This window comes from Pecten maximus, chromosome 14, assembly GCF_902652985.1.
Source record: "Pecten maximus chromosome 14, xPecMax1.1, whole genome shotgun sequence".
NCBI lineage: Eukaryota > Metazoa > Mollusca > Bivalvia > Pectinida > Pectinidae > Pecten > Pecten maximus.
Window position 1 is genome coordinate 14,872,777 of NC_047028.1, and position 24,253 is coordinate 14,897,029.

At 34.9% G+C, this 24,253-nt stretch overlaps 1 protein-coding gene across 3 annotated transcripts; it reads right to left on the reverse strand.

The window, feature by feature from the left end:
* Positions 1 to 421: 421 nt before the first annotated feature.
* On the reverse strand, positions 422 to 23,780 carry LOC117342552 (putative glycerol kinase 5). 3 transcript variants are annotated; one of them, XM_033904733.1, is made up of 18 exons: positions 23,725 to 23,780; positions 23,086 to 23,188; positions 22,398 to 22,553; positions 21,735 to 21,828; positions 21,334 to 21,409; positions 20,217 to 20,310; positions 19,897 to 19,986; positions 19,338 to 19,379; positions 18,510 to 18,647; positions 17,522 to 17,595; positions 16,974 to 17,034; positions 15,923 to 16,049; positions 15,300 to 15,404; positions 12,397 to 12,447; positions 11,071 to 11,114; positions 10,406 to 10,572; positions 7,257 to 7,393; positions 422 to 5,918 (listed from the first exon to the last, which is right to left on the reverse strand). In XM_033904733.1, exons 2-18 carry the CDS (start codon positions 23,119 to 23,121, stop codon positions 5,764 to 5,766), a joined length of 1,647 nt encoding a protein of 548 aa, XP_033760624.1. In that variant the 5' UTR covers positions 23,122 to 23,188; positions 23,725 to 23,780; the 3' UTR covers positions 422 to 5,763. The 3 variants fall into 3 exon arrangements, with proteins under 3 accessions (XP_033760624.1, XP_033760625.1, XP_033760627.1); XM_033904734.1 differs by lacking the exon at positions 23,725 to 23,780 and having other exon boundaries at positions 22,398 to 22,549; positions 23,086 to 23,187; XM_033904736.1 differs by lacking the exons at positions 22,398 to 22,553; positions 23,086 to 23,188; positions 23,725 to 23,780 and having other exon boundaries at positions 21,323 to 21,409.
* Between the last annotated feature and the right edge of the window lie 473 nt (positions 23,781 to 24,253).

A 24,253-nucleotide genomic window follows, 5' to 3' on the forward strand; every position in this document is an offset into this window, starting at 1 on the left:
TCCAAAATATCACGAGTCGTGTGACTCTGTTTCTACCACAATAATATCGGCTTGAATCAAAGGGAAACGTGGCACAGGTGACGGCCGGGACCCGGGGATGTGACGTCATTCGATTATTGATGACGTCAATAACAATTACAGCTCGGTTCAAAGTTCGAATTCCTGACCAATCAAAAAGACCGGAAGGTCATATTCCACTAGTGGAATATAACATATATATAATATATCCAACAGTAGTCCATTTATACAACGGATTGAGAGTGGAATAACACAGCTATTGTGGTAGAAACTGTGTTTTGCAACCAGTTTGTTTGATATTACTGATTGATAAAATTGGTACCTTTAAGCGTTTTAGTTTGAATTGGCCCTAAATCGACTAAAAATTGTCGATGAACATAACAAATAAACAAGGACTACAACATTTACCTCTTGTGTATTTATTACATAACGTAATAGGTAATTGTTAACATAGAATTAACATTTTTGACTGACATTAAAATTCATAGCACATGTAGACATGCCTACCTACACAGGTATAATGACTGGTAGTGGATTCAATGTTATCATAACGTCTCCAGTCATTAATTGTTGTTCCTTGGTAGGGGTATAGTTTGGATATCCAGGTTTAGCATGTTGTAAGAATATCTGCTCTTTACTCTTGTGCTTTCTTCATTAATATATTCATGTTGAATTGTTTAAAATAAAATTATGGATAAATTATCAATGAACATGGGTTCTGTTGTCTTTTTATGAAACTCAAAACACAGTATATCATACTTTGGAGAGTTAGCTATAAGAGTTGACTATGAAAAAAGTTGGACAAATAAGCCCTTTTTATGTTTACACTTTAGCTGTCCAGTTCATAATTGTGTTTAGTATGATTAAGAACAATCAATTGTCTTCTTTTTTTTTTACAAAAGCTCAATGTTTATTGTGACATTCTATATATTATTTCAATATTTTAAAAGGAGATGCTCACTGTTCAAACAATACAAGCACCTGCATGATCTCTCACATGTATTAAACAGATGTATGGCTGAACCTGCATGATCATCGATCACATGTATAATACAGGTGTATATCTGAATCTGTGTGATCTCTTGCATGTATAATACAGGTGTATATCTGAATCTGTGTGATCTCTTGCATGTAAAATACAGGTGTATATCTGAATCTATGTGATATCTCACATGTATAATACAGGTGTATATCTGAATCTGTGTAATCTCTCACATGTATAATACAGGTGTATGGCTAAATCTGTGTGATCTCTTACATGTATAATACAGGTGTATATCTGAATCTATGTGATATCTCACATGTATAATACATGTATATAGCTGAATCTTTGTAATCTCTCGCATGTATAATACAGGTGTATGGCTAAATCTGTAGGATGATCAGGTACTGACATACAAAAAAACCCTCAAATTTGTCCAATACAAGGTTTCATACCAGTAATTAATATAGATAATATGGATAATTACCTGGTAATTCAACAGTTCATGGCACCAAAGCTCCAGTCAACATGATATATCGGTATATTGTACCTTATTACAGCAAGATGTGTCTATCCCAAGTACATTAATATAAAATTACAAAAATAGAACATTATTCTATTATTTAAAACATATACATGTACATTGCATTATCTAAATATATACCACAGACAATAACATTACAGACCAAGGTCTGTGAATACAACATTAATCTCCTAAACTCATAATGGTGACAAGAGGTTCATGGACTTTAACAGTCACCTGAGTTCTGAAATACATTCTGATAGTTGATGTTTTTGTTTTTTTAGAATTTAACACATTTAACTTGTTTGACCTTGAAGGAAGACCAAAGTCATTCAGCTGAACAAACTTTTCAGTCTGTTACGAAAGCATGACATTTCCCAGTATCATGACCCTGGATATTTTGTTTATTGAGAAGAAACCATTCAAAGGTTCTAACAAATTTGACCCCTAGCTGTGACCTTGAAAGTGGGTCAAGGTCAGTGAATTGAACAAACTTTATAGTCCTTCAACCCAGCATGCTACTTGCCCAAGATCATAACCCTGGGTCTCAGGGTTACTGAGAAATCATTGAAAGATTCTAACATATTTTACCCCAGTGACCTTGAAAGTAGGTCAAGTTCATTTATTTGAACAAACTTTCTACCTCTTTATCCAAGCATGCTACATGCCCAACACCAGGATCATGGGTCTCTTGGTTATTGAGAAGAAATTTTTAAAAGGTTTTAACACTTTTGACTCATGTGACCTTGAAAGTAGGTCAAGATCATTCATTTGAACAAACTTAGTACCCCTTCATCCGAGCATGCTACTAGCCCAACATCATGAGCCTGGGTCTTTTGGTTATTGAGAAGAAGTTGAAAGTGTAAATCCTAAACGATGTATGACACACGACGCTGGACAAAAAAGGCGATTACAAAAGGTCACTTGAGATTATGTCTGGGTGGATCTAAAACCACCGTTGGTGGTTAGAAAACATACTTTGACATGATATCACCCTTCAGTAGGAAAGTATGGTATTGCTGATGATTCCATAAAAATAATGTAATAGAGGTCAGAATGCTTGCTTCCTCATACAAGGTACACCTGTCGTTGTATTGGATATATAAGGCATAGAGAAGAACATACATGTACATGTATGTTACATATTGATGTATATGTGTCAACTTGCAGATGCTTTAGCATCATTATTTAGACTTGTTGACTGAAAACTGATTCTTGGGTATCTGTATTAAGGTAATGTATTTACTTAAAATATGAATCACTCTCTTATATTTTATCAATGAAAAAAATCTTTCTTTATTACAATTAGCTGATACAGCCATTATATAATCTCTTTACTTTGGTATGACAAACAAGTGGACAGGTACATTGTATTCTGGAATGATGACAGTCACTTATGATACTGGCCACACTTAGTGTAATTTGAATGGCAGGGACAGTGAATTAACTTAATTTGAATGTGTATAAGATAAGATCATTCATACTGACAACATATATCAATGTATATTGGCAAAGTCTGCACATCTACTTAGAGTGTATGAAAAAGCCTTTAGAAAATTATCAGACAGGTTGTACAGGAAAACCTGAAACCAGATAACATTGTATGTCATCAGATATATTGTGAGGACCATTAACAAAATCCACGAACAACCTAGAGAATCCTTTATGTAAATACATAACAGTCATAAACAAGAGACCCCAGAGGGATCTTGCTGCCCACTATTGAATTATCTTTATTGAGTCTATGTAAGACTGATCTTTTGTCTACTTTTCTCATCTTTCTCTTTTCCTTTTAAATGAAAACAATATATGAAATAGAGAAAGATCCATCATAAACTCCATTGGAAATGATTACAAACTTCAACTAATACTAGAGGAGCCTACATATACAATTTCAAAATATCCAAAAAGAACTTTCTGTGAAATGACAATAATAAATTTAGGCTCTTAAAAATTCAACACGGCTGCCTGTTGGCCATTTTATTTTCCAATCAAGCTCAAAATTGGTCAGACGAAGCTAGAGATTTAAGGGAACATTCCTTTGAATTTTGAGAAAGATCCTGAAGACCTTTCTGATAAATATGTAGTAATAATAATGTTTAGCTGTTCAAATTCAAAATGGCTGCCTGTAAGCTATCTTGTTGTCGAATCAGTCTGAAAATTGAGTACAGACTGAGCGGAACCCACAAGATCATGTAATTTGAGAAAGATCTATTAAGAACTTTGTGAGAAATAGCGACAACAAACTTCAACTTTCAAAATTCAAAATGGCCACATGTCGGCCATCTTGTCTTCCAATCAGTCTCAAGTAGGATCATGCACAGTTAGGAACCAAGGGAAAGCTGCCATTAAAATTTCAGAGAGATCTGTATGACTCTTCTCAAGAAATACTGACAACAATTAAGGATTGTTAACAGATGGAAAAAGTGACGAAGGACCACAGGGCGATTTGAACAAAGGATTACAGGTGGGCTAAAATTGGAATATCATTCATGTTAAACAGTATATGAGTCAACCAAATACAACACATCACAAAATGGCACAGTCTTCTTAAAATACAGATGCAAAAATGTCAACAAAAAAAACACGATTATTTCAACACATTTTCTTGTCAAAATACAGTCTAGGGAATATGTAAATATATATTGGGTGCACATGATTTGAGCAAAAATAAGTGTATATCTATATATATATGTATATGTTAAAATGTTCTTATTCTTAGTGCCCAGTACATATACTAGTATATATAAAAATTACAACATTGAAAACACTGGTTTGTAAAGCATAGTTAGCGCTTTCATTTTCAATCTTCTGATGCTTTACATCTCAGTAAGCTGAGATGTTCCCATATGTGGTTGTCTACATACCCGGTAGTTACTACTGTGTGTCCTGTATTAATGATGCAGTAGTCTTTTCATTAAAGTTAACAACCTTCTGTTCATTCAGTACTGCAAGTTCTCAGTAGTCAAGCTAATAAACACACCTGTTCTTTTATTTCGCAGACAGAAGAGGTGTGCTTAATTACACCATGAAAAAAGGCTGCTTACCCTACTTATCTACCAATACAATCTTTTAACAAAAACTTAAAATTAATTTTCATAAATATGTATCTTTTTTTCAAACTTAATTTTACATGGAAATTTATTCCTTTAAATGATTTGATAATGCATGCCAAGAAAGTTAAAACCGAGTCAGAATGGCGACCTCGATATTTGTCAAACGTACATCGAAGGGTCAAAGCAGTCATTTTGGTTTATTTACCAGATGGTTGGTATATTGAACCTATGGATTTGCTATGACATATTCCAGGGCTACAGAGTGGAGAAATAGAGGTTACACAACGAGTGGTCGTTAGAAGTTACAAAAGATACAAGCTTTAGCGAATATCTTTTGTAATCTAAAAAAAATAACTTACGAGTGTGAAATAAATTCCATATCTAACAATCACGATTGGTGTGACCTGTTTCTACCACAATTATATCGGCTTTAATCAAAGGGAAATGTGGCCAAGAGTTATTTTGCATACGCAAATAAGGTGTACAGGTGACAGCCGGGACCAGGTGATGTCATTCAATCATTGATGACTTTAATAATAATTGCAGTTCGAATCCTTGACCAATCAAAAGATCGAAAAGGTTATATTCCACAGGTGGAATATAACATATACATTGTATATCCAACAGTTGGCACATTTATACAATGTTTTGAGACTCAGAGAGTGGTACAACACAGCGTATTGTGGTAGAAATGAGTGTAACCCCTGAGTGTGGATGATGAAGGTGAAGGTGAAAGTAACCCCCAGAATTATGAGGATGTTTGTAAGAGTATTTTATTACCCTATCAATGGAATAGAAAAATAACTTGAAAAACCCCCTAATGTTGTCCTGACATAAACATTCACTCACACATTTCTGTTATCCCTACTGAGGCCCCATTTATACTTCACTGTTAACAGTGTATACAAAATAAGGCTAACTTTATTTAATATAGACAATGTTAAAAGCTCCTTTTAACTTCTTCACTCAGTGAATACAATGCCCTAGGTTAAGGTTTTACCGATATTGCTAAATCAAAATCAAAATAGATCTTTGATTTTGTTTTTTTTAAACATTTTAAACATTAAAAACTCCTCAGAGACAGATTTATATAAGAATATATCATGAATATAGAAAATCTGGATTTGTTTACTTAATTCACAGCCTTGTAACACATTGGTATCTCTATATTGCAGACTCACGGCTCAACCATCTTGTGCATACCACTCTTTGGAGCGAGTCACAGCTCTCTCCCAGTCTGTGAACACATCTTTATACTCTTGCCATCGTTTTGAGTCAGGCTTGAATAAATTTTCGGATTTCCGTATACTTCGTAATTCCTCCTTATTTTTCCAAACTCCTGCAATAGACAAAATAATTATTTAAACACATGAATCAGGAGCCGTATCTTACACTCAGTTTTCATATATAATTAAGTCGTCCTTCACATGGCAAAACAATATTCTGTCTGTTTATACAATATCACCGAGTTCTCGACTAATCAAGTCATCCTTCACATGACAAAGCAATATTCTGTCTGTTTATACAATATCACCGAGTTCTCAACGAATCAAGTCGTCCTTCACATGGCAAAACAATATTCTGTCTGTATATACAAGAACAATTGTATATCACCGAGTTCTCGACGAATCAAGTCGTCCTTAACATGGCAAAACAATATTCTGTCTGTATACAATAGAACAGTTTTTGTGTCATTAGGTCATGATTACAGTTTTTGCATTATTGCAAAATAATAACATGTACCCTTTAACTCTCAGAGATATTTTTCAGTGAGGTTTGGTTTGTTTTGGTTTGTTTTTGTTTAACGTCCTATTAACAGCCAGGGTCATTTAAGGACGTGCCAGATTTTGGCGGTGGAGGAAAGCCGGAGTATTCCGGAGAAAAACCACCGGCCTACGGTCAGTACCTGGCAACTGCCCCATGTAGGTTTGGAACTCGCAACCCAGAGGGGGAAAGTTAGTGTTAAAGTGTCGGGACACCTTAACCACTCGGCCACCGCAGCCCCTTTAACTCTCAGAGGTATTTTTGAATTTCAGTGAGGAACATCTCATTGGTGTGACAAAGGTGTATGAAGAAGGGTAATCTAATGATGTTTGTTCTGAGTGACTACATGGTGTTAAGAGAATATGTGCAGGTGCGATGGATTTGAGGTAGTCAGTTCAAAAATGAAACTTTATTTTCCAACAATTGCAAAACAAGTTTATATCAACTTTTTGTTTACCCAGATGGAAGCGCATGAAGGGTCTCGGTGTGGGAGGAAATTGGTGTACTAGTCGGGCATGTGACCGTTAGTTTGCTCCAGGTACTCTGGTTTCCCCTACACTAAGACCCTTTGTGCGCTTCCATCCAGACCAACAAAAGTGAATAATATAAGTTGATATATGATATTGAGTACACCTTCAATAAGTATTGAGTGTACTGTCTTCCCTTACAGGAGCACAATTTTCAGCCAGTAGTACATGATAAGTTAATATCCAAACTGATTAACTGTAAAAATTGAAATGATCAAAAATTTAAAAACAGGTATTGATTCAGAAGCAAATTACAAAAAAAATGCATCCTCAAAAATAACCAATAATTTTGTTTAAAAATGATTAAATATTTTGCCCTTCTTTGCACCCATTGATTACACGGTGTAGGGGAGATAACTCAAACAAACCAGCTGACTATTACATACCTGCATGTAAGCCAGCTAAAAAAGCAGCCCCGAGACTAGTTATGTCAGCTCGTTGTTTGGCTCGGTCAATCACCTGACCAGTAAGGTCAGAGATTAACTGCATCAGGAAATTGTTATTACATACTCCACCATCAGCTCTACAAATACAGGACAGACATTTTAGCATGATTAGAAGTTTACCTTATAGTATCGCAGAGAAGTGGAATAACAAATCTAATTTTAATTTGATTTCTGAATCAACACTGCAATATGTGTATCTTAATTTTCATCAATAAAAAAAAAACTATTTTATCATATATGTGCCAGCTGGAACATAGACAAATTGTAGCTTACATAACAGGGAAGCATAAATATATTGTTATACCTGTCATAATATATTGTAACATAAATATCTATGGTGATCATGTTGTAATTCCTAATCTTGATATAATGTATTATAAATATCTATGGATGCTGTAATACCTAATCCTGATATATCATAACATAAAAATCTATAAATGTTGTAATACCTACCCTATAGATGTTGTAATACCTACCCTATATAGATGTTGTAATACCTACCCTATAGATGTTGTAATACCTACCCTATATAGATGTTGTAATACCTACCCTATATAGATGTTGTAATACCTACCCTATAGATGTTGTAATACCTACCCTATAGATGTTGTAATACCTACCCTATATAGATGTTGTAATACCTACCCTATATAGATGTTATAATACCTACCCTATATATGTTGTAATACCTACCCTATATAGATGTTGTAATACCTACCCTATATAGATGTTATAATACCTACCCTATATATGTTGTAATACCTACCATATAGATGTTGTAATACCTACCCTATATAGATGTTGTAATACCTACCCTATAGATGTTGTAATACCTACCCTATAGATGTTGTAATACCTACCCTATAGATGTTGTAATACCTACCCTATATAGATGTTGTAATACCTACCCTATATATGTTGTAATACCTACCCTATATAGATGTTGTAATACCTACCCTATATAGATGTTATAATACCTACCCTATATATGTTGTAATACCTACCCTATATAGATGTTGTAATACCTACCCTATATAGATGTTGTAATACCTACCCTATATATGTTGTAATACCTACCATATAGATGTTGTTATACCTACCCTATAGATGTTGTAATACCTACCCTATATAGATGTTGTAATACCTACCCTATATAGATGTTATAATACCTACCCTATATATGTTGTAATACCTACCCTATATAGATGTTGTAATACCTACCCTATAGATGTTATAATACCTACCCTATATATATGTTGTAATACCTACCCTATAGATGTTGTAATACCTACCCAATATAGATGTTGTAATACCTACCCTATAGATGTTGTAATACCTACCCTATAGATGTTGTAATACCTACCCTATAGATGTTGTAATACCTACCCTATATAGATGTTGTAATACCTACCCTATATAGATGTTGTAACACCTACCCTATATAGATGTTGTAACACCTACCCTATATAGATGTTGTAATACCTACCCTATAAATGTTGTAATACCTACTCTATATATGTTGTAATACCTACCCTATAGATGTTGTAATACCTACCCTATATAGATGTTGTAATACCTACCCTATATATGTTGTAATACCTACCCTATATAGATGTTGTAATACCTACCCTATATAGATGTTATAATACCTACCCTATATATGTTGTAATACCTACCCTATATAGATGTTGTAATACCTACCCTATATAGATGTTATAATACCTACCCTATATATATGTTGTAATACCTACCATATAGATGTTGTAATACCTACCCTATATAGATGTTGTAATACCTACCCTATATAGATGTTGTAATACCTACCCTATATAGATGTTGCAATACCTACCCTATAGATGTTGTAATACCTACCCTATAGATGTTGTAATACCTACCCTATACAGATGTTGTAATACCTACCCTATATAGATGTTGTAATACCTACCCTATAGATGTTGTAATACCTACCCTATAGATGTTGTATTACCTACCCTATATAGATGTTGTAATACCTACCCTATAGATGTTGTAATACCTACCCTATAGATGTTGTAATACCTATCCTATAGATGTTGTAATACCTACCCTATAGATGTTGTAATACCTACCCTATATAGATGTTGTAATACCTACCCTATAGATGTTGTAATACCTACCCTATAGATGTTGTAATACCTACCCTATATATGTTGTAATACCTACCCTATAGATGTTGTAATACCTACCCTATAGATGTTGTAATACCTACCCTATAGATGTTGTAATACCTACCCTATAGATGTTGTAATACCTACCCTATAGATGTTGTAATACCTACCCTATATATATGTTGTAATACCTACCCTATATAGATGTTGTAATACCTACCCTATATATGTTGTAATACCTACCCTATAGATGTTGTAATACCTACCCTATATAGATGTTGTAATACCTACCCTATATATATGTTGTAATACCTACCCTATAGATGTTGTAATACCTACCCTATAGATGTTGTAATACCTACCCTATATATATGTTGTAATACCTACCCTATATAGATGTTGTAATACCTACCCTATAGATGTTGTAATACCTACCCTATATATGTTGTAATACCTACCCTATAGATGTTGTAATACCTACCCTATAGATGTTGTAATACCTACCCTATAGATGTTGTAATACCTACCCTATATAGATGTTGTAATACCTACCCTATATATGTTGTAATACCTACCCTATAGATGTTGTAATACCTACCCTATATAGATGTTGTAATACCTACCCTATATATATGTTGTAATACCTACCCTATAGATGTTGTAATACCTACCCTATATATATGTTGTAATACCTACCCTATAGATGTTGTAATACCTACCCTATAGATGTTGTAATACCTACCCTATAGATGTTGTAATACCTACCCTATAGATGTTGTAATACCTACCCTATATATGTTGTAATACCTACCCTATAGATGTTGTAATACCTACCCTATAGATGTTGTAATACCTATACCCTATGGATGTTGTAATACCTACCCTATATATATGTTGTAATACCTAATCCTGATATATTGTATACCGCAGACTATATCTTACCTGATCATATATGAGAGTTCCACTTTGGATTCTTTAAGAATGGCTTCATAGAGAATTTTGAACCTAAATGCAATTGATTCCAGTAATGCCCGCACAAGATGAGCCTTAGTAGTGGTGGGTTTTACTCCGATGATGGAAGACGCTGCCTTGTCATCATTGATTGGGGCCTATCAACAAAACCAGTACAATGTAATGACAATGATTTTCAATCAACCAGAGACAAAGGAATACTTTTCAAATTATTCTATCAGAAAATCAGAGATTATTTTGGAAAACTCCATTGGCTAAAAATTATGACATTTACATGTTATGAATAAAAGAGAGTCATGTCCACAATGTTTCCAACAGAATTATTTTTCATTTCATGAATCATAATTCTAAAGTTCTTTGACCAGTCGCAATGATATCTAATATTGTCAAAGTACATGTCTACAATCTACAATCTACCTCTTGCTTAGCATTGGTAAGAAAGGACAGAGGCTTGACACATTTCTATGACCCAGAATGAAAACCTAACCCCAGGGTCCGGCCCCTAGATCACTTATTATTATAATAAGTGATTTAGGGTTTAGACCCAGGGAGATAATTTTTCATGCTGGGTCATAAGAACGTGCCATGCTCCCCTGTGTCAGAAAACTCTTGATCAAGTGTACATATATAGTTACCTGGAGTCCACTAAAAGCTGCCACGATACACACCCTGTCAGAATCTGAAACACAAAAAACATCATTATCTTAATGATTTAAAATGGAAAAAAACAAAGCAAATTGAATTATTGAATTTAGTAATAATCATACATTTCTTAATTGTTAAATATATCTCAAAACTGCATATTTCACCTCTCATAACTTTGTTTTTTGATAAATTTGCTAGTTCATGCCTGCTGTGAAACTTCAGAGCTGCTTGAGGGGGCTAGTCAAGCATGACCAGAAAGTGGACGTTGTAAGCGTTATCCTAGGGGAAGTGAAACGGAAGTAAAATTCCAAACATGAAATATACTCATAGTATAAATGCGTAGCTGAGGGCAAAATTGGCTGTATAAATCTGACCTTGGCAGAGAGAGAAGTAAAAAATGTCTGGAAGTAAAAAATGTCTGTAAGACATTAATGTCCTAACTGCCACTTGATACCCGAAATACAGCAATATGAGAAACATACTCATTATCAACCTTTCTAAAAAATTTGATGAAAATCTATGAAAAAGTTGAAGCTTTTCTGTATATAGCAAAAGTACCCTTGGCCATAATGTCCCCTCCTAGCTGTGTTGACAGGTGTCATTGGTGATGCAGAAGACTCTTACTCTACTGGACCACGTACCTGGTCTTATTCTCCCTGTACATTGTCAAACGTCTCCATGCATATCCATATCTTATGTTGATATTTGTCCTTTTTTTATAATTTTGAGTTTGAGTTATGGTTTCATTATTTTGCTGGTATTCTTTGTTGTTTTTTGTGTGGAGGTTTTATGGGGGTGGGAATAGGGAAGCTTACAAAGTTGATCTGTCATATTCTACCAACAATGGATCAATCAGTCCATCTAGCATAAAGAGCAACGAGATCTTTGTTTATCACAGCCATTAGACAGGTGCTCAATGCTTTGGTCAAAATCTAGATATTGCCAAGTGAGGCAGTAAAGGAAAGAAACAGGAGTACCGAGGGTGCAACAACAAGTACACTGGGTATTACTAAAGCAATACATGACCCCTATTGGCCCCCGCTAAATACGATAACAGTTACCTTGACCCCAAACACCCTGAAACTCAAATTTGATCTATAGCTACTTATACTGAAGTTACATACCAACTTTCACTAACAGACTAAGCCCCAAGTATCACTGAAAAGTCCTAACATCTTTATCATGATTTTTATTTTTATTCATGATTCGGCACACACTTTATCTATTAATAAGTTTGTTTGTTAAGGTGCCTATCATTGTGTGCCTTTTATGTTAATTCTTGTGTCCTTATCTCTACCTACAGAACTTATAATTACCTGGTACTGACTCGGCTATCCTTGCTGTGTCGGACACATCCTCAAACAGACCTGTACAGAAAGGATAAGTATGAAGCTACGTCTGTCAAATATACAGGTATGGAAGTCATACAGGTATATTCCTGCTTCGGTAATTCTATAACAATGACATTGTGTTATAACATACCTGTAGACTTGGCCCAATCTATAACAATGACATTGTGTTATACCATACCTATAGACTTGGCCCAATCTATAACAATGACATTGTGTTATACCATACCTATAGACTTGGCCCAATCTATAACAATGATGTGTTATAACATACCTATAGACTTGGCCCAATCTATAACAATGACATGTTATAACATACCTATAGACTTGGCCCAATCTATAACAATGACATTGTGTTATAACATACCTATAGACTTGGCCCAATCTATAACAATGACATTGTGTTATAACATACCTATAGACTTGGCCCAATCTATAACAATGACATTGTGTTATAACATACCTATAGACTTGGCCCAATCTATAACAATGACATTGTGTTATAACATACCTATAGACTTGGCCCAATCTATAACAATGACATTGTGTTATAACATACCTATAGACATGGCCCAATCTATAACAATGATGTGTTATACCATACCTATAGACTTGGCCCAATCTATAACAATGACATGTTATAACATACCTATAGACTTGGCCCAATCTATAACAATGACATATTATAACATACCTATAGACTTGGTCCAATCTATAACAATGATGTGTTATAACATACCTATAGACTTGGCCCAATCTATAACAATGACACTGTGTTATACCATACCTATAGACTTGGCCCAATCTATAACAATGACATTGTGTTATAACATACCTATAGACTTGGCCAATCTATAACAATGACATGTTATAACATACCTACAGACTTGGCCCAGTCTATAACAATGACATTGTGTTATAACATACCTATAGACTTGGCCCAATCTATAACAATGATGTGTTATAACATACCTATAGACTTGGTGAAATCTATAACAATGACACTGTGTTATAACATACCTGTAGACTTGGCCCAATCTATAACAATGACATTGTGTTATAACATACCTATAGACTTGGCCCAATCTATAACAATGACATGTTATAACATACCTACCTATAACAATGATGTGTTATAACATACCTATAGACCTGGCCCAATCTATAACAATGACATGTTATACCATACCTATCTATAACAATGACATTGTGTTATAACATACATATAAACTTGGCCCAATCTATAACAATGACATTGTGTTATAATATACCTATAGACTTGGCCCAATCTATAACAATGACATTGTGTTATACCATACCTATAGACCTGGCCCAATCTATAACAATGACATTGTGTTATAACATACCTGTAGACTTGGCCCAATCTATAACAATGATGTGTTATAACATACCTATAGACTTGGCCCAATCTATAACAATGACATTGTGTTATACCATACCTATAGACCTGGCCAACTCTATAACAATGACATTGTGTTATAACATACCTGTAGACTTGGCCCAATCTATAACAATGACATTGTGTTATAACATACCTAAAGACATGGCCCAATCTATAACAATGATGTGTTATACCATACCTACAGACTTGGCCCAATCTATAACAATGATGTGTTATAACATACCTATAGACTTGGCCCAATCTATAACAATGATGTGTTATAACATACCTATAGACTTGGCCCAATCTATAACAATGATGTGTTATAACATACCTATAGACTTGGCCCAATCTATAACAATGACATTGTGTTATACCATACCTATAGACTTGGCCCAATCTATAACAATGATGTGTTATAACATACCTATAGACTTGGCCCAATCTATAACAATGACATTGTGTTATACCATACCTATAGACCTGGCCCAATCTATAACAATGACATTGTGTTATACCATACCTATAGACCTGGCCCAATCTATAACAATGACATTGTGTTATAACATACCTATAGACTTGGCCCAATCTATAACAATGACATTGTGTTATAACATACCTACAGACTTGGTGCAATCTATAACAATGATGTTGTAATATAACATACCTATAGACTTGGCCCAATCTATAACAATGACATTGTGTTATAACATACCTATAGACTTGGTCCAATCTATAACAATGACATTGTGTTATACCATACCTACAGACTTGGCCCAATCTATAACAATGACATTGTGTTATAACACACCTATAGACTTGGCCCAATCTATAACAATGACATGTTATAACATACCTACCTACATCTTCGCTAGCCAAGGCTTCTGATTACGTTACACTACACGAACCCTTGGCGGATATAGGCGTCAGTTCTGGCCCTCTAGCGGAGATTCAAAATTACCACTCTTTACGCATGAAATTATCGACCAATCAAAACGAGCGTTACCGATTTACTTCATCTGAGATGTTTACAAACACATGTGGAGGCTTGTGTCATTTTGATGAGATATGTGATCAATGACTTAAATAGATTGATCAAACACTGCGAATGTTTCCTTAAAGATAGTTCGTGTCTGTATATAGGTAAAATGCCATGACATAGTCGACATTGTAGCTCTGTACTGGGTGCCGCAATTTTTGTTTACTGCGAAACCAAGCCTGAACGTAAAACACGATTTGATTGGGTACCCTAGGATTCCAGGGCGTGACGGTTTGAACACGACTATATCCGCCAAGGGTTCGTGTAGTGTAACGTAATCAGAAGCCTTGGCTAGCGAAGATGACCTACCTATAACAATGACATGTTATAACATACCTACCTATAACAATGACATGTTATAACATACCTACCTATAACAATGACATGTTATAACATACCTACCTATAACAATGACATGTTATAACATACCTATAGACTTGGCCCAATCTATAACAATGCCTGTATCCGTTATGGCCCCTTCTGCTACATACACCAGTTCATCCTTTATCTTCCAGCCAATTTGAGGATACAGACCTAAAACATGGGATATAGTACAGTTATAAAAAGTGCCGAGAGAAAACGGTTATAGGAAGTATATACATTATTTACTACGATATTAAATGTAAGAAACTCCGGAATATCATGAACATGAGTCTGTCTGTTTGTACAGTTAATATGTTTGTGTGGTTTATTTGGTGGGTTAATCACCCTGTAAACATCAGTTTTGGTAGGAATCTCCTGTAGCTACTTAACGGTACATCACCATACCAAACATCACCTACCATATACTATCCACACCAATAATTGTATAGCATCTCTCCCAGAGACATGACCATTACAGTTAGGACTGTCTGTGATCTAAGCCTCCTGATATAGCTAGTAATGAGATCAAATTACAATATATCTAACATAATTATTGATTCTCACTTGGACAAACAATACATGTGCACATCATATTTGCCAGATATCTTCAAAATTCATCACATTATTAATCAAACTTTAAGATAATAATAAGTTATTAAATTGTTAGATGAAACTGGAAACTATCAAACCTGCAACAGAAGCATGAGCATAGCTGCCTGTATTCACATCAACAAAGGTTCCTGTTCCCATGGTGCACTTCATATCTCCAACGTCATAGCAACACTCCCCAAACATGGCCGACATCTGGTCAGATATCTGGGTAGAGAATCATAAAGAACATCACGTCAACAAATAGTTATATTATGACATAATTGAAAATAAAAAAAACAGCATTTACTAAATTTATTATTCTAGGCCACATATTTGAAAAAGATATTTCCCAATTTGTTATTGAAAGCAATTGTAAAATTAGCTCTTTGATCCTGATTGTTACAGTTAAATAATAATCATAAGCATTTTACAAGAATTACAATGAATTACATGTACACATGTATATGTCTCACCTGTCCCACTTTGTCAGTATAGCTAGTTTTAAGCAAACTCCACAGTTCACTAAAATATCAGTATCTCTTTAAAAAAACAACCAATTGACTTGCACTTAATAGCTTGGAAGCAGCCTGTATGCATTATAGACATGTGTATATATTGATGCATTGCAAAATAAATATGTTATCTAATTTTGCAAAATTACTAATTCTGCAAATTCAACTAAATATGTCATTTTTACCCAAAAAATCACTCTTTCTGAAAAGAGTTTTTACCTAAAACTACAGCAAAGAATTTAAAATTCATGTGATCTGTTGGTTGTGTTTAGATGTCCATACTACAATGCAACTACATATATCACAGGTTTGGTTGGGAAAACATTCAATTTGATACTTTTCGAGAAACTGAGCCAAACACAAAACTTTAAAGTTCAGATTCCAAGCATTCCTAACTTTCAGAGTCACTGGACCATAAACTGTGGATAAAATTCCATTAAAGAAGGGTGTGTTGAAATGTCCACTACATGATCTAACTTTATACCAAGTTTGATTAAATTTGTCGGAAAAGTAACACCACTTTCTCACTTCAGGACTTACATGTGTCACAGGCAAGACAAAAATTAGGTAATTTTATAACTTCAGATGTTTTCTTTTTTTTTTTTTTAGATATCTGCTGAATGAATTGAGTGCTCACCATAGCTGTGATGGGTATAGCCGCACCAAACAGTGAAGGGTCAGTTTTTCCAAACAGGCAACTGAAGCAAAATAGATAATATAGTCTACAGGCGTATCACATTATGTTCTAATTTGAACTTTCAGAAGAAATCACTTGATAGGAACATGGACATGAATAAGCTTTTTTTTATATACAGGTCAAGAAATACAGCTTTAATCCTGCAATAAGACTCGACCAAAACATGATTAATCTTATTCTGACTCTTTGAGTGAGCCACATATGTTAGTACATTTTGTTTTAATTGTACTAAACATAAATACATGTAAGATTATGATGGCATGGTTACCATATATGGGCTTATTTTATTATATCTTTTGTGATTTTGAGATTTACCAGTGTTTTTATAATATAACCTATTACAAATTGATTTATTTAGTAAAATTCAATTATCTTATAATCAACCGTAAAAGCAGTGTAATCATTTTTACCATACTCCGAAAATGAGGGTGAGACATGTTATATTCCAAACATAAACAATTTTCACTGTACCAGATGTAGAGACATACCTCGTATCTTTGATCTCAGGTAGAATGTTCATTGGAATGTTTAGAAGGTTACATACTATAGAACTCCATTCTACCTGTAAGTAAACACATACTACAACATCTTACAGGTACGTCAATGGAGAATTACTATTGGTCAGTGTGGAAAAATGGGGGTCGCCCCTCCCATCCCCTTCCCGAACACTCAATCTAATCAAAAGGAATTTAATACATCAAAGACATACAGCATATTTTACATTTTAAATCACTGGCCATGTAACCACAGGTGAAGATCTGAGGTGAACAGTTTGACATTCCATACCCATGTTGGTCTGAGGGCCACAGTTTGACATTCCATACCCATGTTGGTCTGAGGGCCACAGTTTGACATTCCATACCCATGTTGGTCTGAGGGCCACAGTTTGACATTCCATACCCATGTTGGTCTGAGGGCCACAGTTTGACATTCCATACCCATGTTGGTCTGAGGGCCACGGTTTGACATTCCATACCCATGTTGGTCTGAGGGCCACAGTTTGACATTCCATACCCATGTTGGTCTGAGGGCCACGGTTTGACATTCCCTAGCCATGTTGGTCTGAGGGCCACGGTTTGACATTCCCTAGCCATGTTGGTCTGAGGGCCACGGTTTGACATTCCATACCCATGTTGGTTTGGGTTTCTCGGGAAGTTGGGAAATAGGCTTGTCTTTACTGTCGTGGCTGTGTCCTCGGGCAAGAGACTTTACCCTAATTGCTCTAGATGGCATTCGCTGCGCCTCCCGTATATATTTGGTTATGTAGTCACAAACTACTACAAGGTGACCATGCCTCAAAATGACCCTTGCTCTTAATGGGACGATAAACGCAGTAAACAAACAAACAAGCCTAAATAGACAAATGAAATTATTGAAAATTCTTAAATTATGGCTTAAAATATAATCAGAAAGCAATACACTATTCAGAAATTGAAAAATTATTCGTCATTTCTACGATATCCCTACCCTACTAACCTGGAAAGGATCAAATAAGCCTGTCCCACTGGCATTGGAATAGTCTGTGGCATGGACCTTCTCACCAGTCAGTTTCCATAGCAACCACGTATCTATACACCCAAACATCACCTGGTCTTCTGATGCTCTCTTCTTCAACTAAAAACAATACGTCATCTGTGTAACCTCAGACAAGTCATGTAAAAAAGATGTCTATTTCTTTGTTTTGATTGGCCTATGAAAGCTATTTATTTGCTAATGTTCATAGGGTCTTGAAATAGGTATATGTACTAACCACTACTGAAATCCAATCTTCATTGTTTAAATGTTAAACCTCAATCTACTAAAGGTGTAGTAGCAGGAGTCTTAGAAAAATGACTGACAAACAAAGGCTGAAGTGAGGGGTCTGAGAGGGGTCCAAGAGGGGTCTTAGAAAGACGATTGACAAACCTCTACTCAGAGGCTGAAGTGGACTTCTTAGAAAGACGATTGACAAACCTCTATTTAGAGGCTGTAGTGGAGATCTTAGAAAGACGATTGACAAACCTCTATTCAGAGGCTGAAGCGGACGTCTAAGAAAGATGATCGACAAACCTCTACTCAGAGGCTGAAGTGGACTTCTTAGAAAGATGATTGACAAACCTCTACTCAGAGGCTGAAGTGGACTTCTTAGAAAGATGATTGACAAACCTCTATTCACAGGCTGAAGCGGACGTCTTAGAAAGATGATCGACAAACCTCTATTTAGAGGCTGAAGCGGACGTTTAAGAAATATGACTAACAAACCTCTATTCAGAGGCTGAAGCGGAGGTCTTAGAAAGATGATCGACAAATAAATAATTTGTTTACCTCCTCTATGTTCTCTAGGGCCCAGATCAATCGTAGACCAACCTGTGGAAAAAAAACACCACACTTGTGTAAATCATGTACAACACGCTTATCACATTTAATATCATGGACTGAGGACTTACTCATCACAAAATTATATATTACTCTAGATCTTGGTATCTTTATAATATAGTGCACACATTAAGCTATTTAAACAAATTTACATAATTTATATCCCATGTTTTAAGCAAAACATTTCTACCTATCATCAGTATTTCTATTGGTGTGATTTGGTGTTGATATATATCTGTTTCTTTGATTTAATATATAATTGGTCCATACAGACACATATACCAAATTTGATTGAAATCAAACTTCCTTTGGGAACAGAAATTGCACTGAAACCAATTAAACACATCAACCAATCAGGTATCCTAAATAATCATTCATAAACAGAAATAATAAAATAGTGATCAAACCAATTAATTAGATATATCCATTCCATTGTATAAAAATGAAAAACAGCTCAATAGGAATAAAGTTACATGAACACTTGTGTTAGGAGATAGAAACCTTGTACCTGATTTGACAGAAATTTGAGTACACTGGCTGCCAGGAATCTGGGTTGTCGAGTAAACAGATGGAGGAAAGAAGATCCTTTGTTCAAAGCCTTCAATACAAATTACTTACAGTGATTAGGTTTTTATCAAAACAAATGCTAGAAAAGAAGTTTTTAACCAAATCACTTTTCATAACATTTATGTTATGAATTTAAATAAATAGATTGAAGAAATGTATTTGTTGTTGATATTCTGTAAAGAAATTAAGAATTAATTGACTGATTGATAAAAAGAAAGAAAACAAAAACTGAAGGCTTGTTATACAAGGATCTTAAATTACCCGTAGTTTGTATGAGTTGTTCCATGACTTGACATGGTCACTTGCTCTCAGGTCCTGCCAGGTGATGAAGTTATGGAATGGCTTCCCTGTCTCTCTGTTGGCAGATTCATCAACATTAATAAGTGAAAGAAGACCATGCACATGTATAAGTTTAATAAGTACATGTGTTTCTAGATTACTTTCCCTTATCAAATTATTTCCATTCTGGTGTTCCTTATTTAGGGCAATTGAAAACGATCCTTTAAATTCAGGGCCTTTTCATAGCTTATCAATGAACTTTGGACCTACAAGATGTATCTAAAATTTTGATGAAAACAAACTGTATCATGATGACTTGTAACTTGCCGGAATCAGATACATTTATTTTATGCATAAAAGTATCTTTACCTGTCCTAGGTGAAGAATGTAGATATATATATACTTTACACTTACCTGTCCCAGGTGAGAAATGTAGATATCTGTATACTTTACACTTACCAGTCCCAGGTGAGAAATGTAGATATCTGTATACTTTACACTTACCAGTCCCAGGTGAGAAATGTAGATATCTGTATACTTTACACTTACCAGTCCCAGGTGAGAAATGTAGATAAATGTATACATTACACTTACCTGTCCCAGGTGAGGAATGTAGATATCTGTATACTTTACACTTACCTGTCCCAGGTGAGGAATGTAGATATATATATACTTTACAGTTACCTGTCCCAGGTGAGGAATGTAGATATCTATTTACTTTACACTTACCAGTCCCAGGTGAGAAATGTAGATATCTGTATACTTTACACTTACCTGTCCCAGGTGAGGAATGTAGATATATACATGTGTGTATATACTTTGCACTTACCAGTCCCAGGTGAGAAATGTAGATAAATGTATACTTTACACTTACCTGTCCCAGGTGAGGAATGTAGATATCTGTATACTTTACACTTACCTGTCCCAGGTGAGGAATGTAGACATCTGTTTACTTTACAGTTACCTGTCCCAGGTGAGGAATGTAGATATCTGTATACTTTACACTTACCTGTCCCAGGTGAGGAATGTAGATATATGTATACTTTACAGTTACCTGTCCCAGGTGAGGAATGTAGATATTTATATACCTTAATCTTACCTGTCCCAGGTGAGGAATGTAGATCTCTGGTTTGTTATCCCCATACATGTCACCTGGCTAGCAGTTATGTTAGCAGCTTAAATAATGAAATTATACATTGTTACCGATTTCTACACATACATACCAATGTATTCTGTTACATAACAACAATAAATTTCCCTTGATATGTTGTATCAAAGAGCAAAATTTCTAGTTATATTGAACATTAGGCTGATCACATGAGTAACACAATGATAGATTACCAGGTGTAATTTCTAGCCCCACACTGAAGAACAGATAAGGTTATAAATACTTGATAAAACATATTTTCTTTTGGTTCAAAAAATTATTTTAAAATGAAAACTGATGTTAACATTCAGCACCATATCAATCTATTTTTATATACAATAACAAATGTATACCTCTGATAGATTCCTTGATACACTCGACAGCTTGTTGTACCAACTGATCCGGGTCTATCTCCGACCAGCGGGGCTTAGGGTATATGACCTGTATCTGTAACCATTACAATAACAAAAACTAAAACAGTGACTAGGGACATTGCCATGTTTAAAACGTTTATACATTGCCATGTTTAAAACGTTTATACAAAGTTATCACTATACACGATGATTACAATGACTCCAAATCATATCATAATCACAACATCACAATGTACTTTTAACATAAAATTATAATGAAAAATACTCGGCTACTGCTGGGGCTCTATCTATAGCTAGTGGTCACCTCTTGCTTTCCAAGCGGACATCCAAACACTTAACTAAAGGGAAATTCCTGCTTCTTAGGCTCTGTACGACAGATGGTCGTCGTCAGAGTGCCAGAGATCAGTGTAGGCAGGGTATGAATATTCGTTCTAGTAAGGTGAAAGCTGACCTTATACTCTCCACTTTTGCGCCTTACATTCAGATATCATGATCTTGACTACCAAATTGTGACCTCAAACCTTTTTTTTTATCTGACCTGATGATGTTCATTTTTATACTGAGGCTATAATCTCAGATATTGCATATGTACCCACAGGTTGTAACATCGTGATCTAGGATCATGACATCATATAACCTCACCCTTTTGCTGCTAGAGCCTTTGATGCTGCCGTCCTTAACGTAGACATGGCTTCTCATGGTCGTAGTGCCGATGTCGAGAGAGATTATGTAGGGTATGACATCATCAGCCACTTGCTCCTCCGCTTTACTAGGGTTCATACTGGCACCAAGGACTTTCTGTGAAGTTAAAATATGTCAAAAACACACATACACATATATAAATATATCAAGATGAGAATCGAATAAATTAGCTACTGATACGAGACCTTATAGCAAGGGATACACTGTGTACATAATGAGACAATGTTAAGGGGAATTACTTATGGACATACACATGTATATGTATGCATGAATATGTTTATTTTTTTAGATGTTTCAGTCTTTTAATTAATCTGAAAACAACCTAGCTTATGTAGCAGAACTGGACTGAACTGAAATTCTTGGTTAGAATGTACCTAGAGTATATACATCCATCTAGAGTCTGGAGGTCATTTTCTGGTCATTGCATTTTTCTTTGCCTATACTTAGGCCTAGTTGTCAGAGGAAAATTATTCCTGGATCTACAAATAAACTTAATAATTTTATCAAATCAATAAGAAAGATAGCTTTCACTCAGCTTTCATATTATATATTATAATGGCCAACATTGTTGACTTATCAGTCAGGTTGAGAATAAAAAATGGAATATAGGCTACAGTTGTCAACTTACACTATAAAATCGTGTCCGCTGTGCCTTATCATCCATACGGTTCACAGATTATTTAGTTCATTTAAGCGGCCAGATGTATGCTGCAGCAAGGCACAAAATCTTGCTGTTGAAGAAAAAGAATATACAGTACAAATGTCAAGAACTGAATCAGCCGGAAATATAAAACTCAAGTCATAATTACAATTTTCCTGTTTCAGAAAAAGTATTTTTTATGTGTCATTGATAACTTTTAGTGTAACACGAGATCGGTTACAGGATATATATAAGAGGAAATTGAAAGTGTTAGCTTTGATTAGTACAAGTACCCTTGTAATGCCCATAACCATAACATGTGTAACTTTGTCCAATTAAAAACATGGGACGGCATTATCGGGCATTGAAGACGAAATAACATTTGGCACCACGGGAAAACAGTTAAACAAAACTAAAGCCACAGGGAGGGGGTAAACCGAAGTGTTCTGATGTTAATATCGCGGTAAAGCTGCATTAGTGCATAGCAATATTGTCAGAAAATACGGATTATGAGGGATGTGGACATTCAGCGACAATGCATTGTGACTAACGAACATAATACACAAATATCGGTAATTGATTAGTCAAATTTAAGTCGATTTATTCCAGTCTCGTTAACAAACTCACGATTTCTTTTTTCTACACGTCACCATTTGTTTTTAATGGGCCGTCCGCCATTTTGTTCAAGTCATGTGACAATATTACCAGAGATATTTTTACATTTAAATTTTAGATGTATTTAAATAACATTTACCAGACGTAACAATAAATGCTTCATTTTACTTCAATATACCAATTGATATTTAAAGAAATAATTAAATTCTTATTTGTATCAAGCATATTACTATTGTGTATAAAATTTAAATACAAGTTTATTTGCGTCCATATACGTACTCCTCGGTAGTATAGTGGTAAGTATCCCCGCCTGTCACGCGGGAGACCGGGGTTCAATTCCCCGCCGGGGAGATTTTTTTTGTATATAATTTTTTTTCTAAATTATTTTTGTTTAATTCATAATTATATATTTTCGAAATAAGATTTTCAGTTTATTTACCAGGCTCTTAATAAACAGCAATAATGCACCAGTGGCGGTAAATGCAGTCTAGTGGAAGAAGATATCCAGCTCACATTATATATTATCGTTATATATTCGAGA

Bases quoted from the DNA above. Each gene is read 5' to 3' on its own strand.
- LOC117342552 (XM_033904733.1), bottom strand. From the start codon at position 23,121: ATGGATGATAAGGCACAGCGGACACGATTTTATAGT. The intron at 22,554-23,085 runs GTAAGTTGACAA...TTAACTTCACAG, and splicing joins AGCGGACACGATTTTATAGT to AAAGTCCTTGGTGCCAGTAT. The intron at 5,919-7,256 runs GTATGTAATAGT...TGTCTATTGCAG, and splicing joins TTTAGCTGGCTTACATGCAG to GAGTTTGGAAAAATAAGGAG.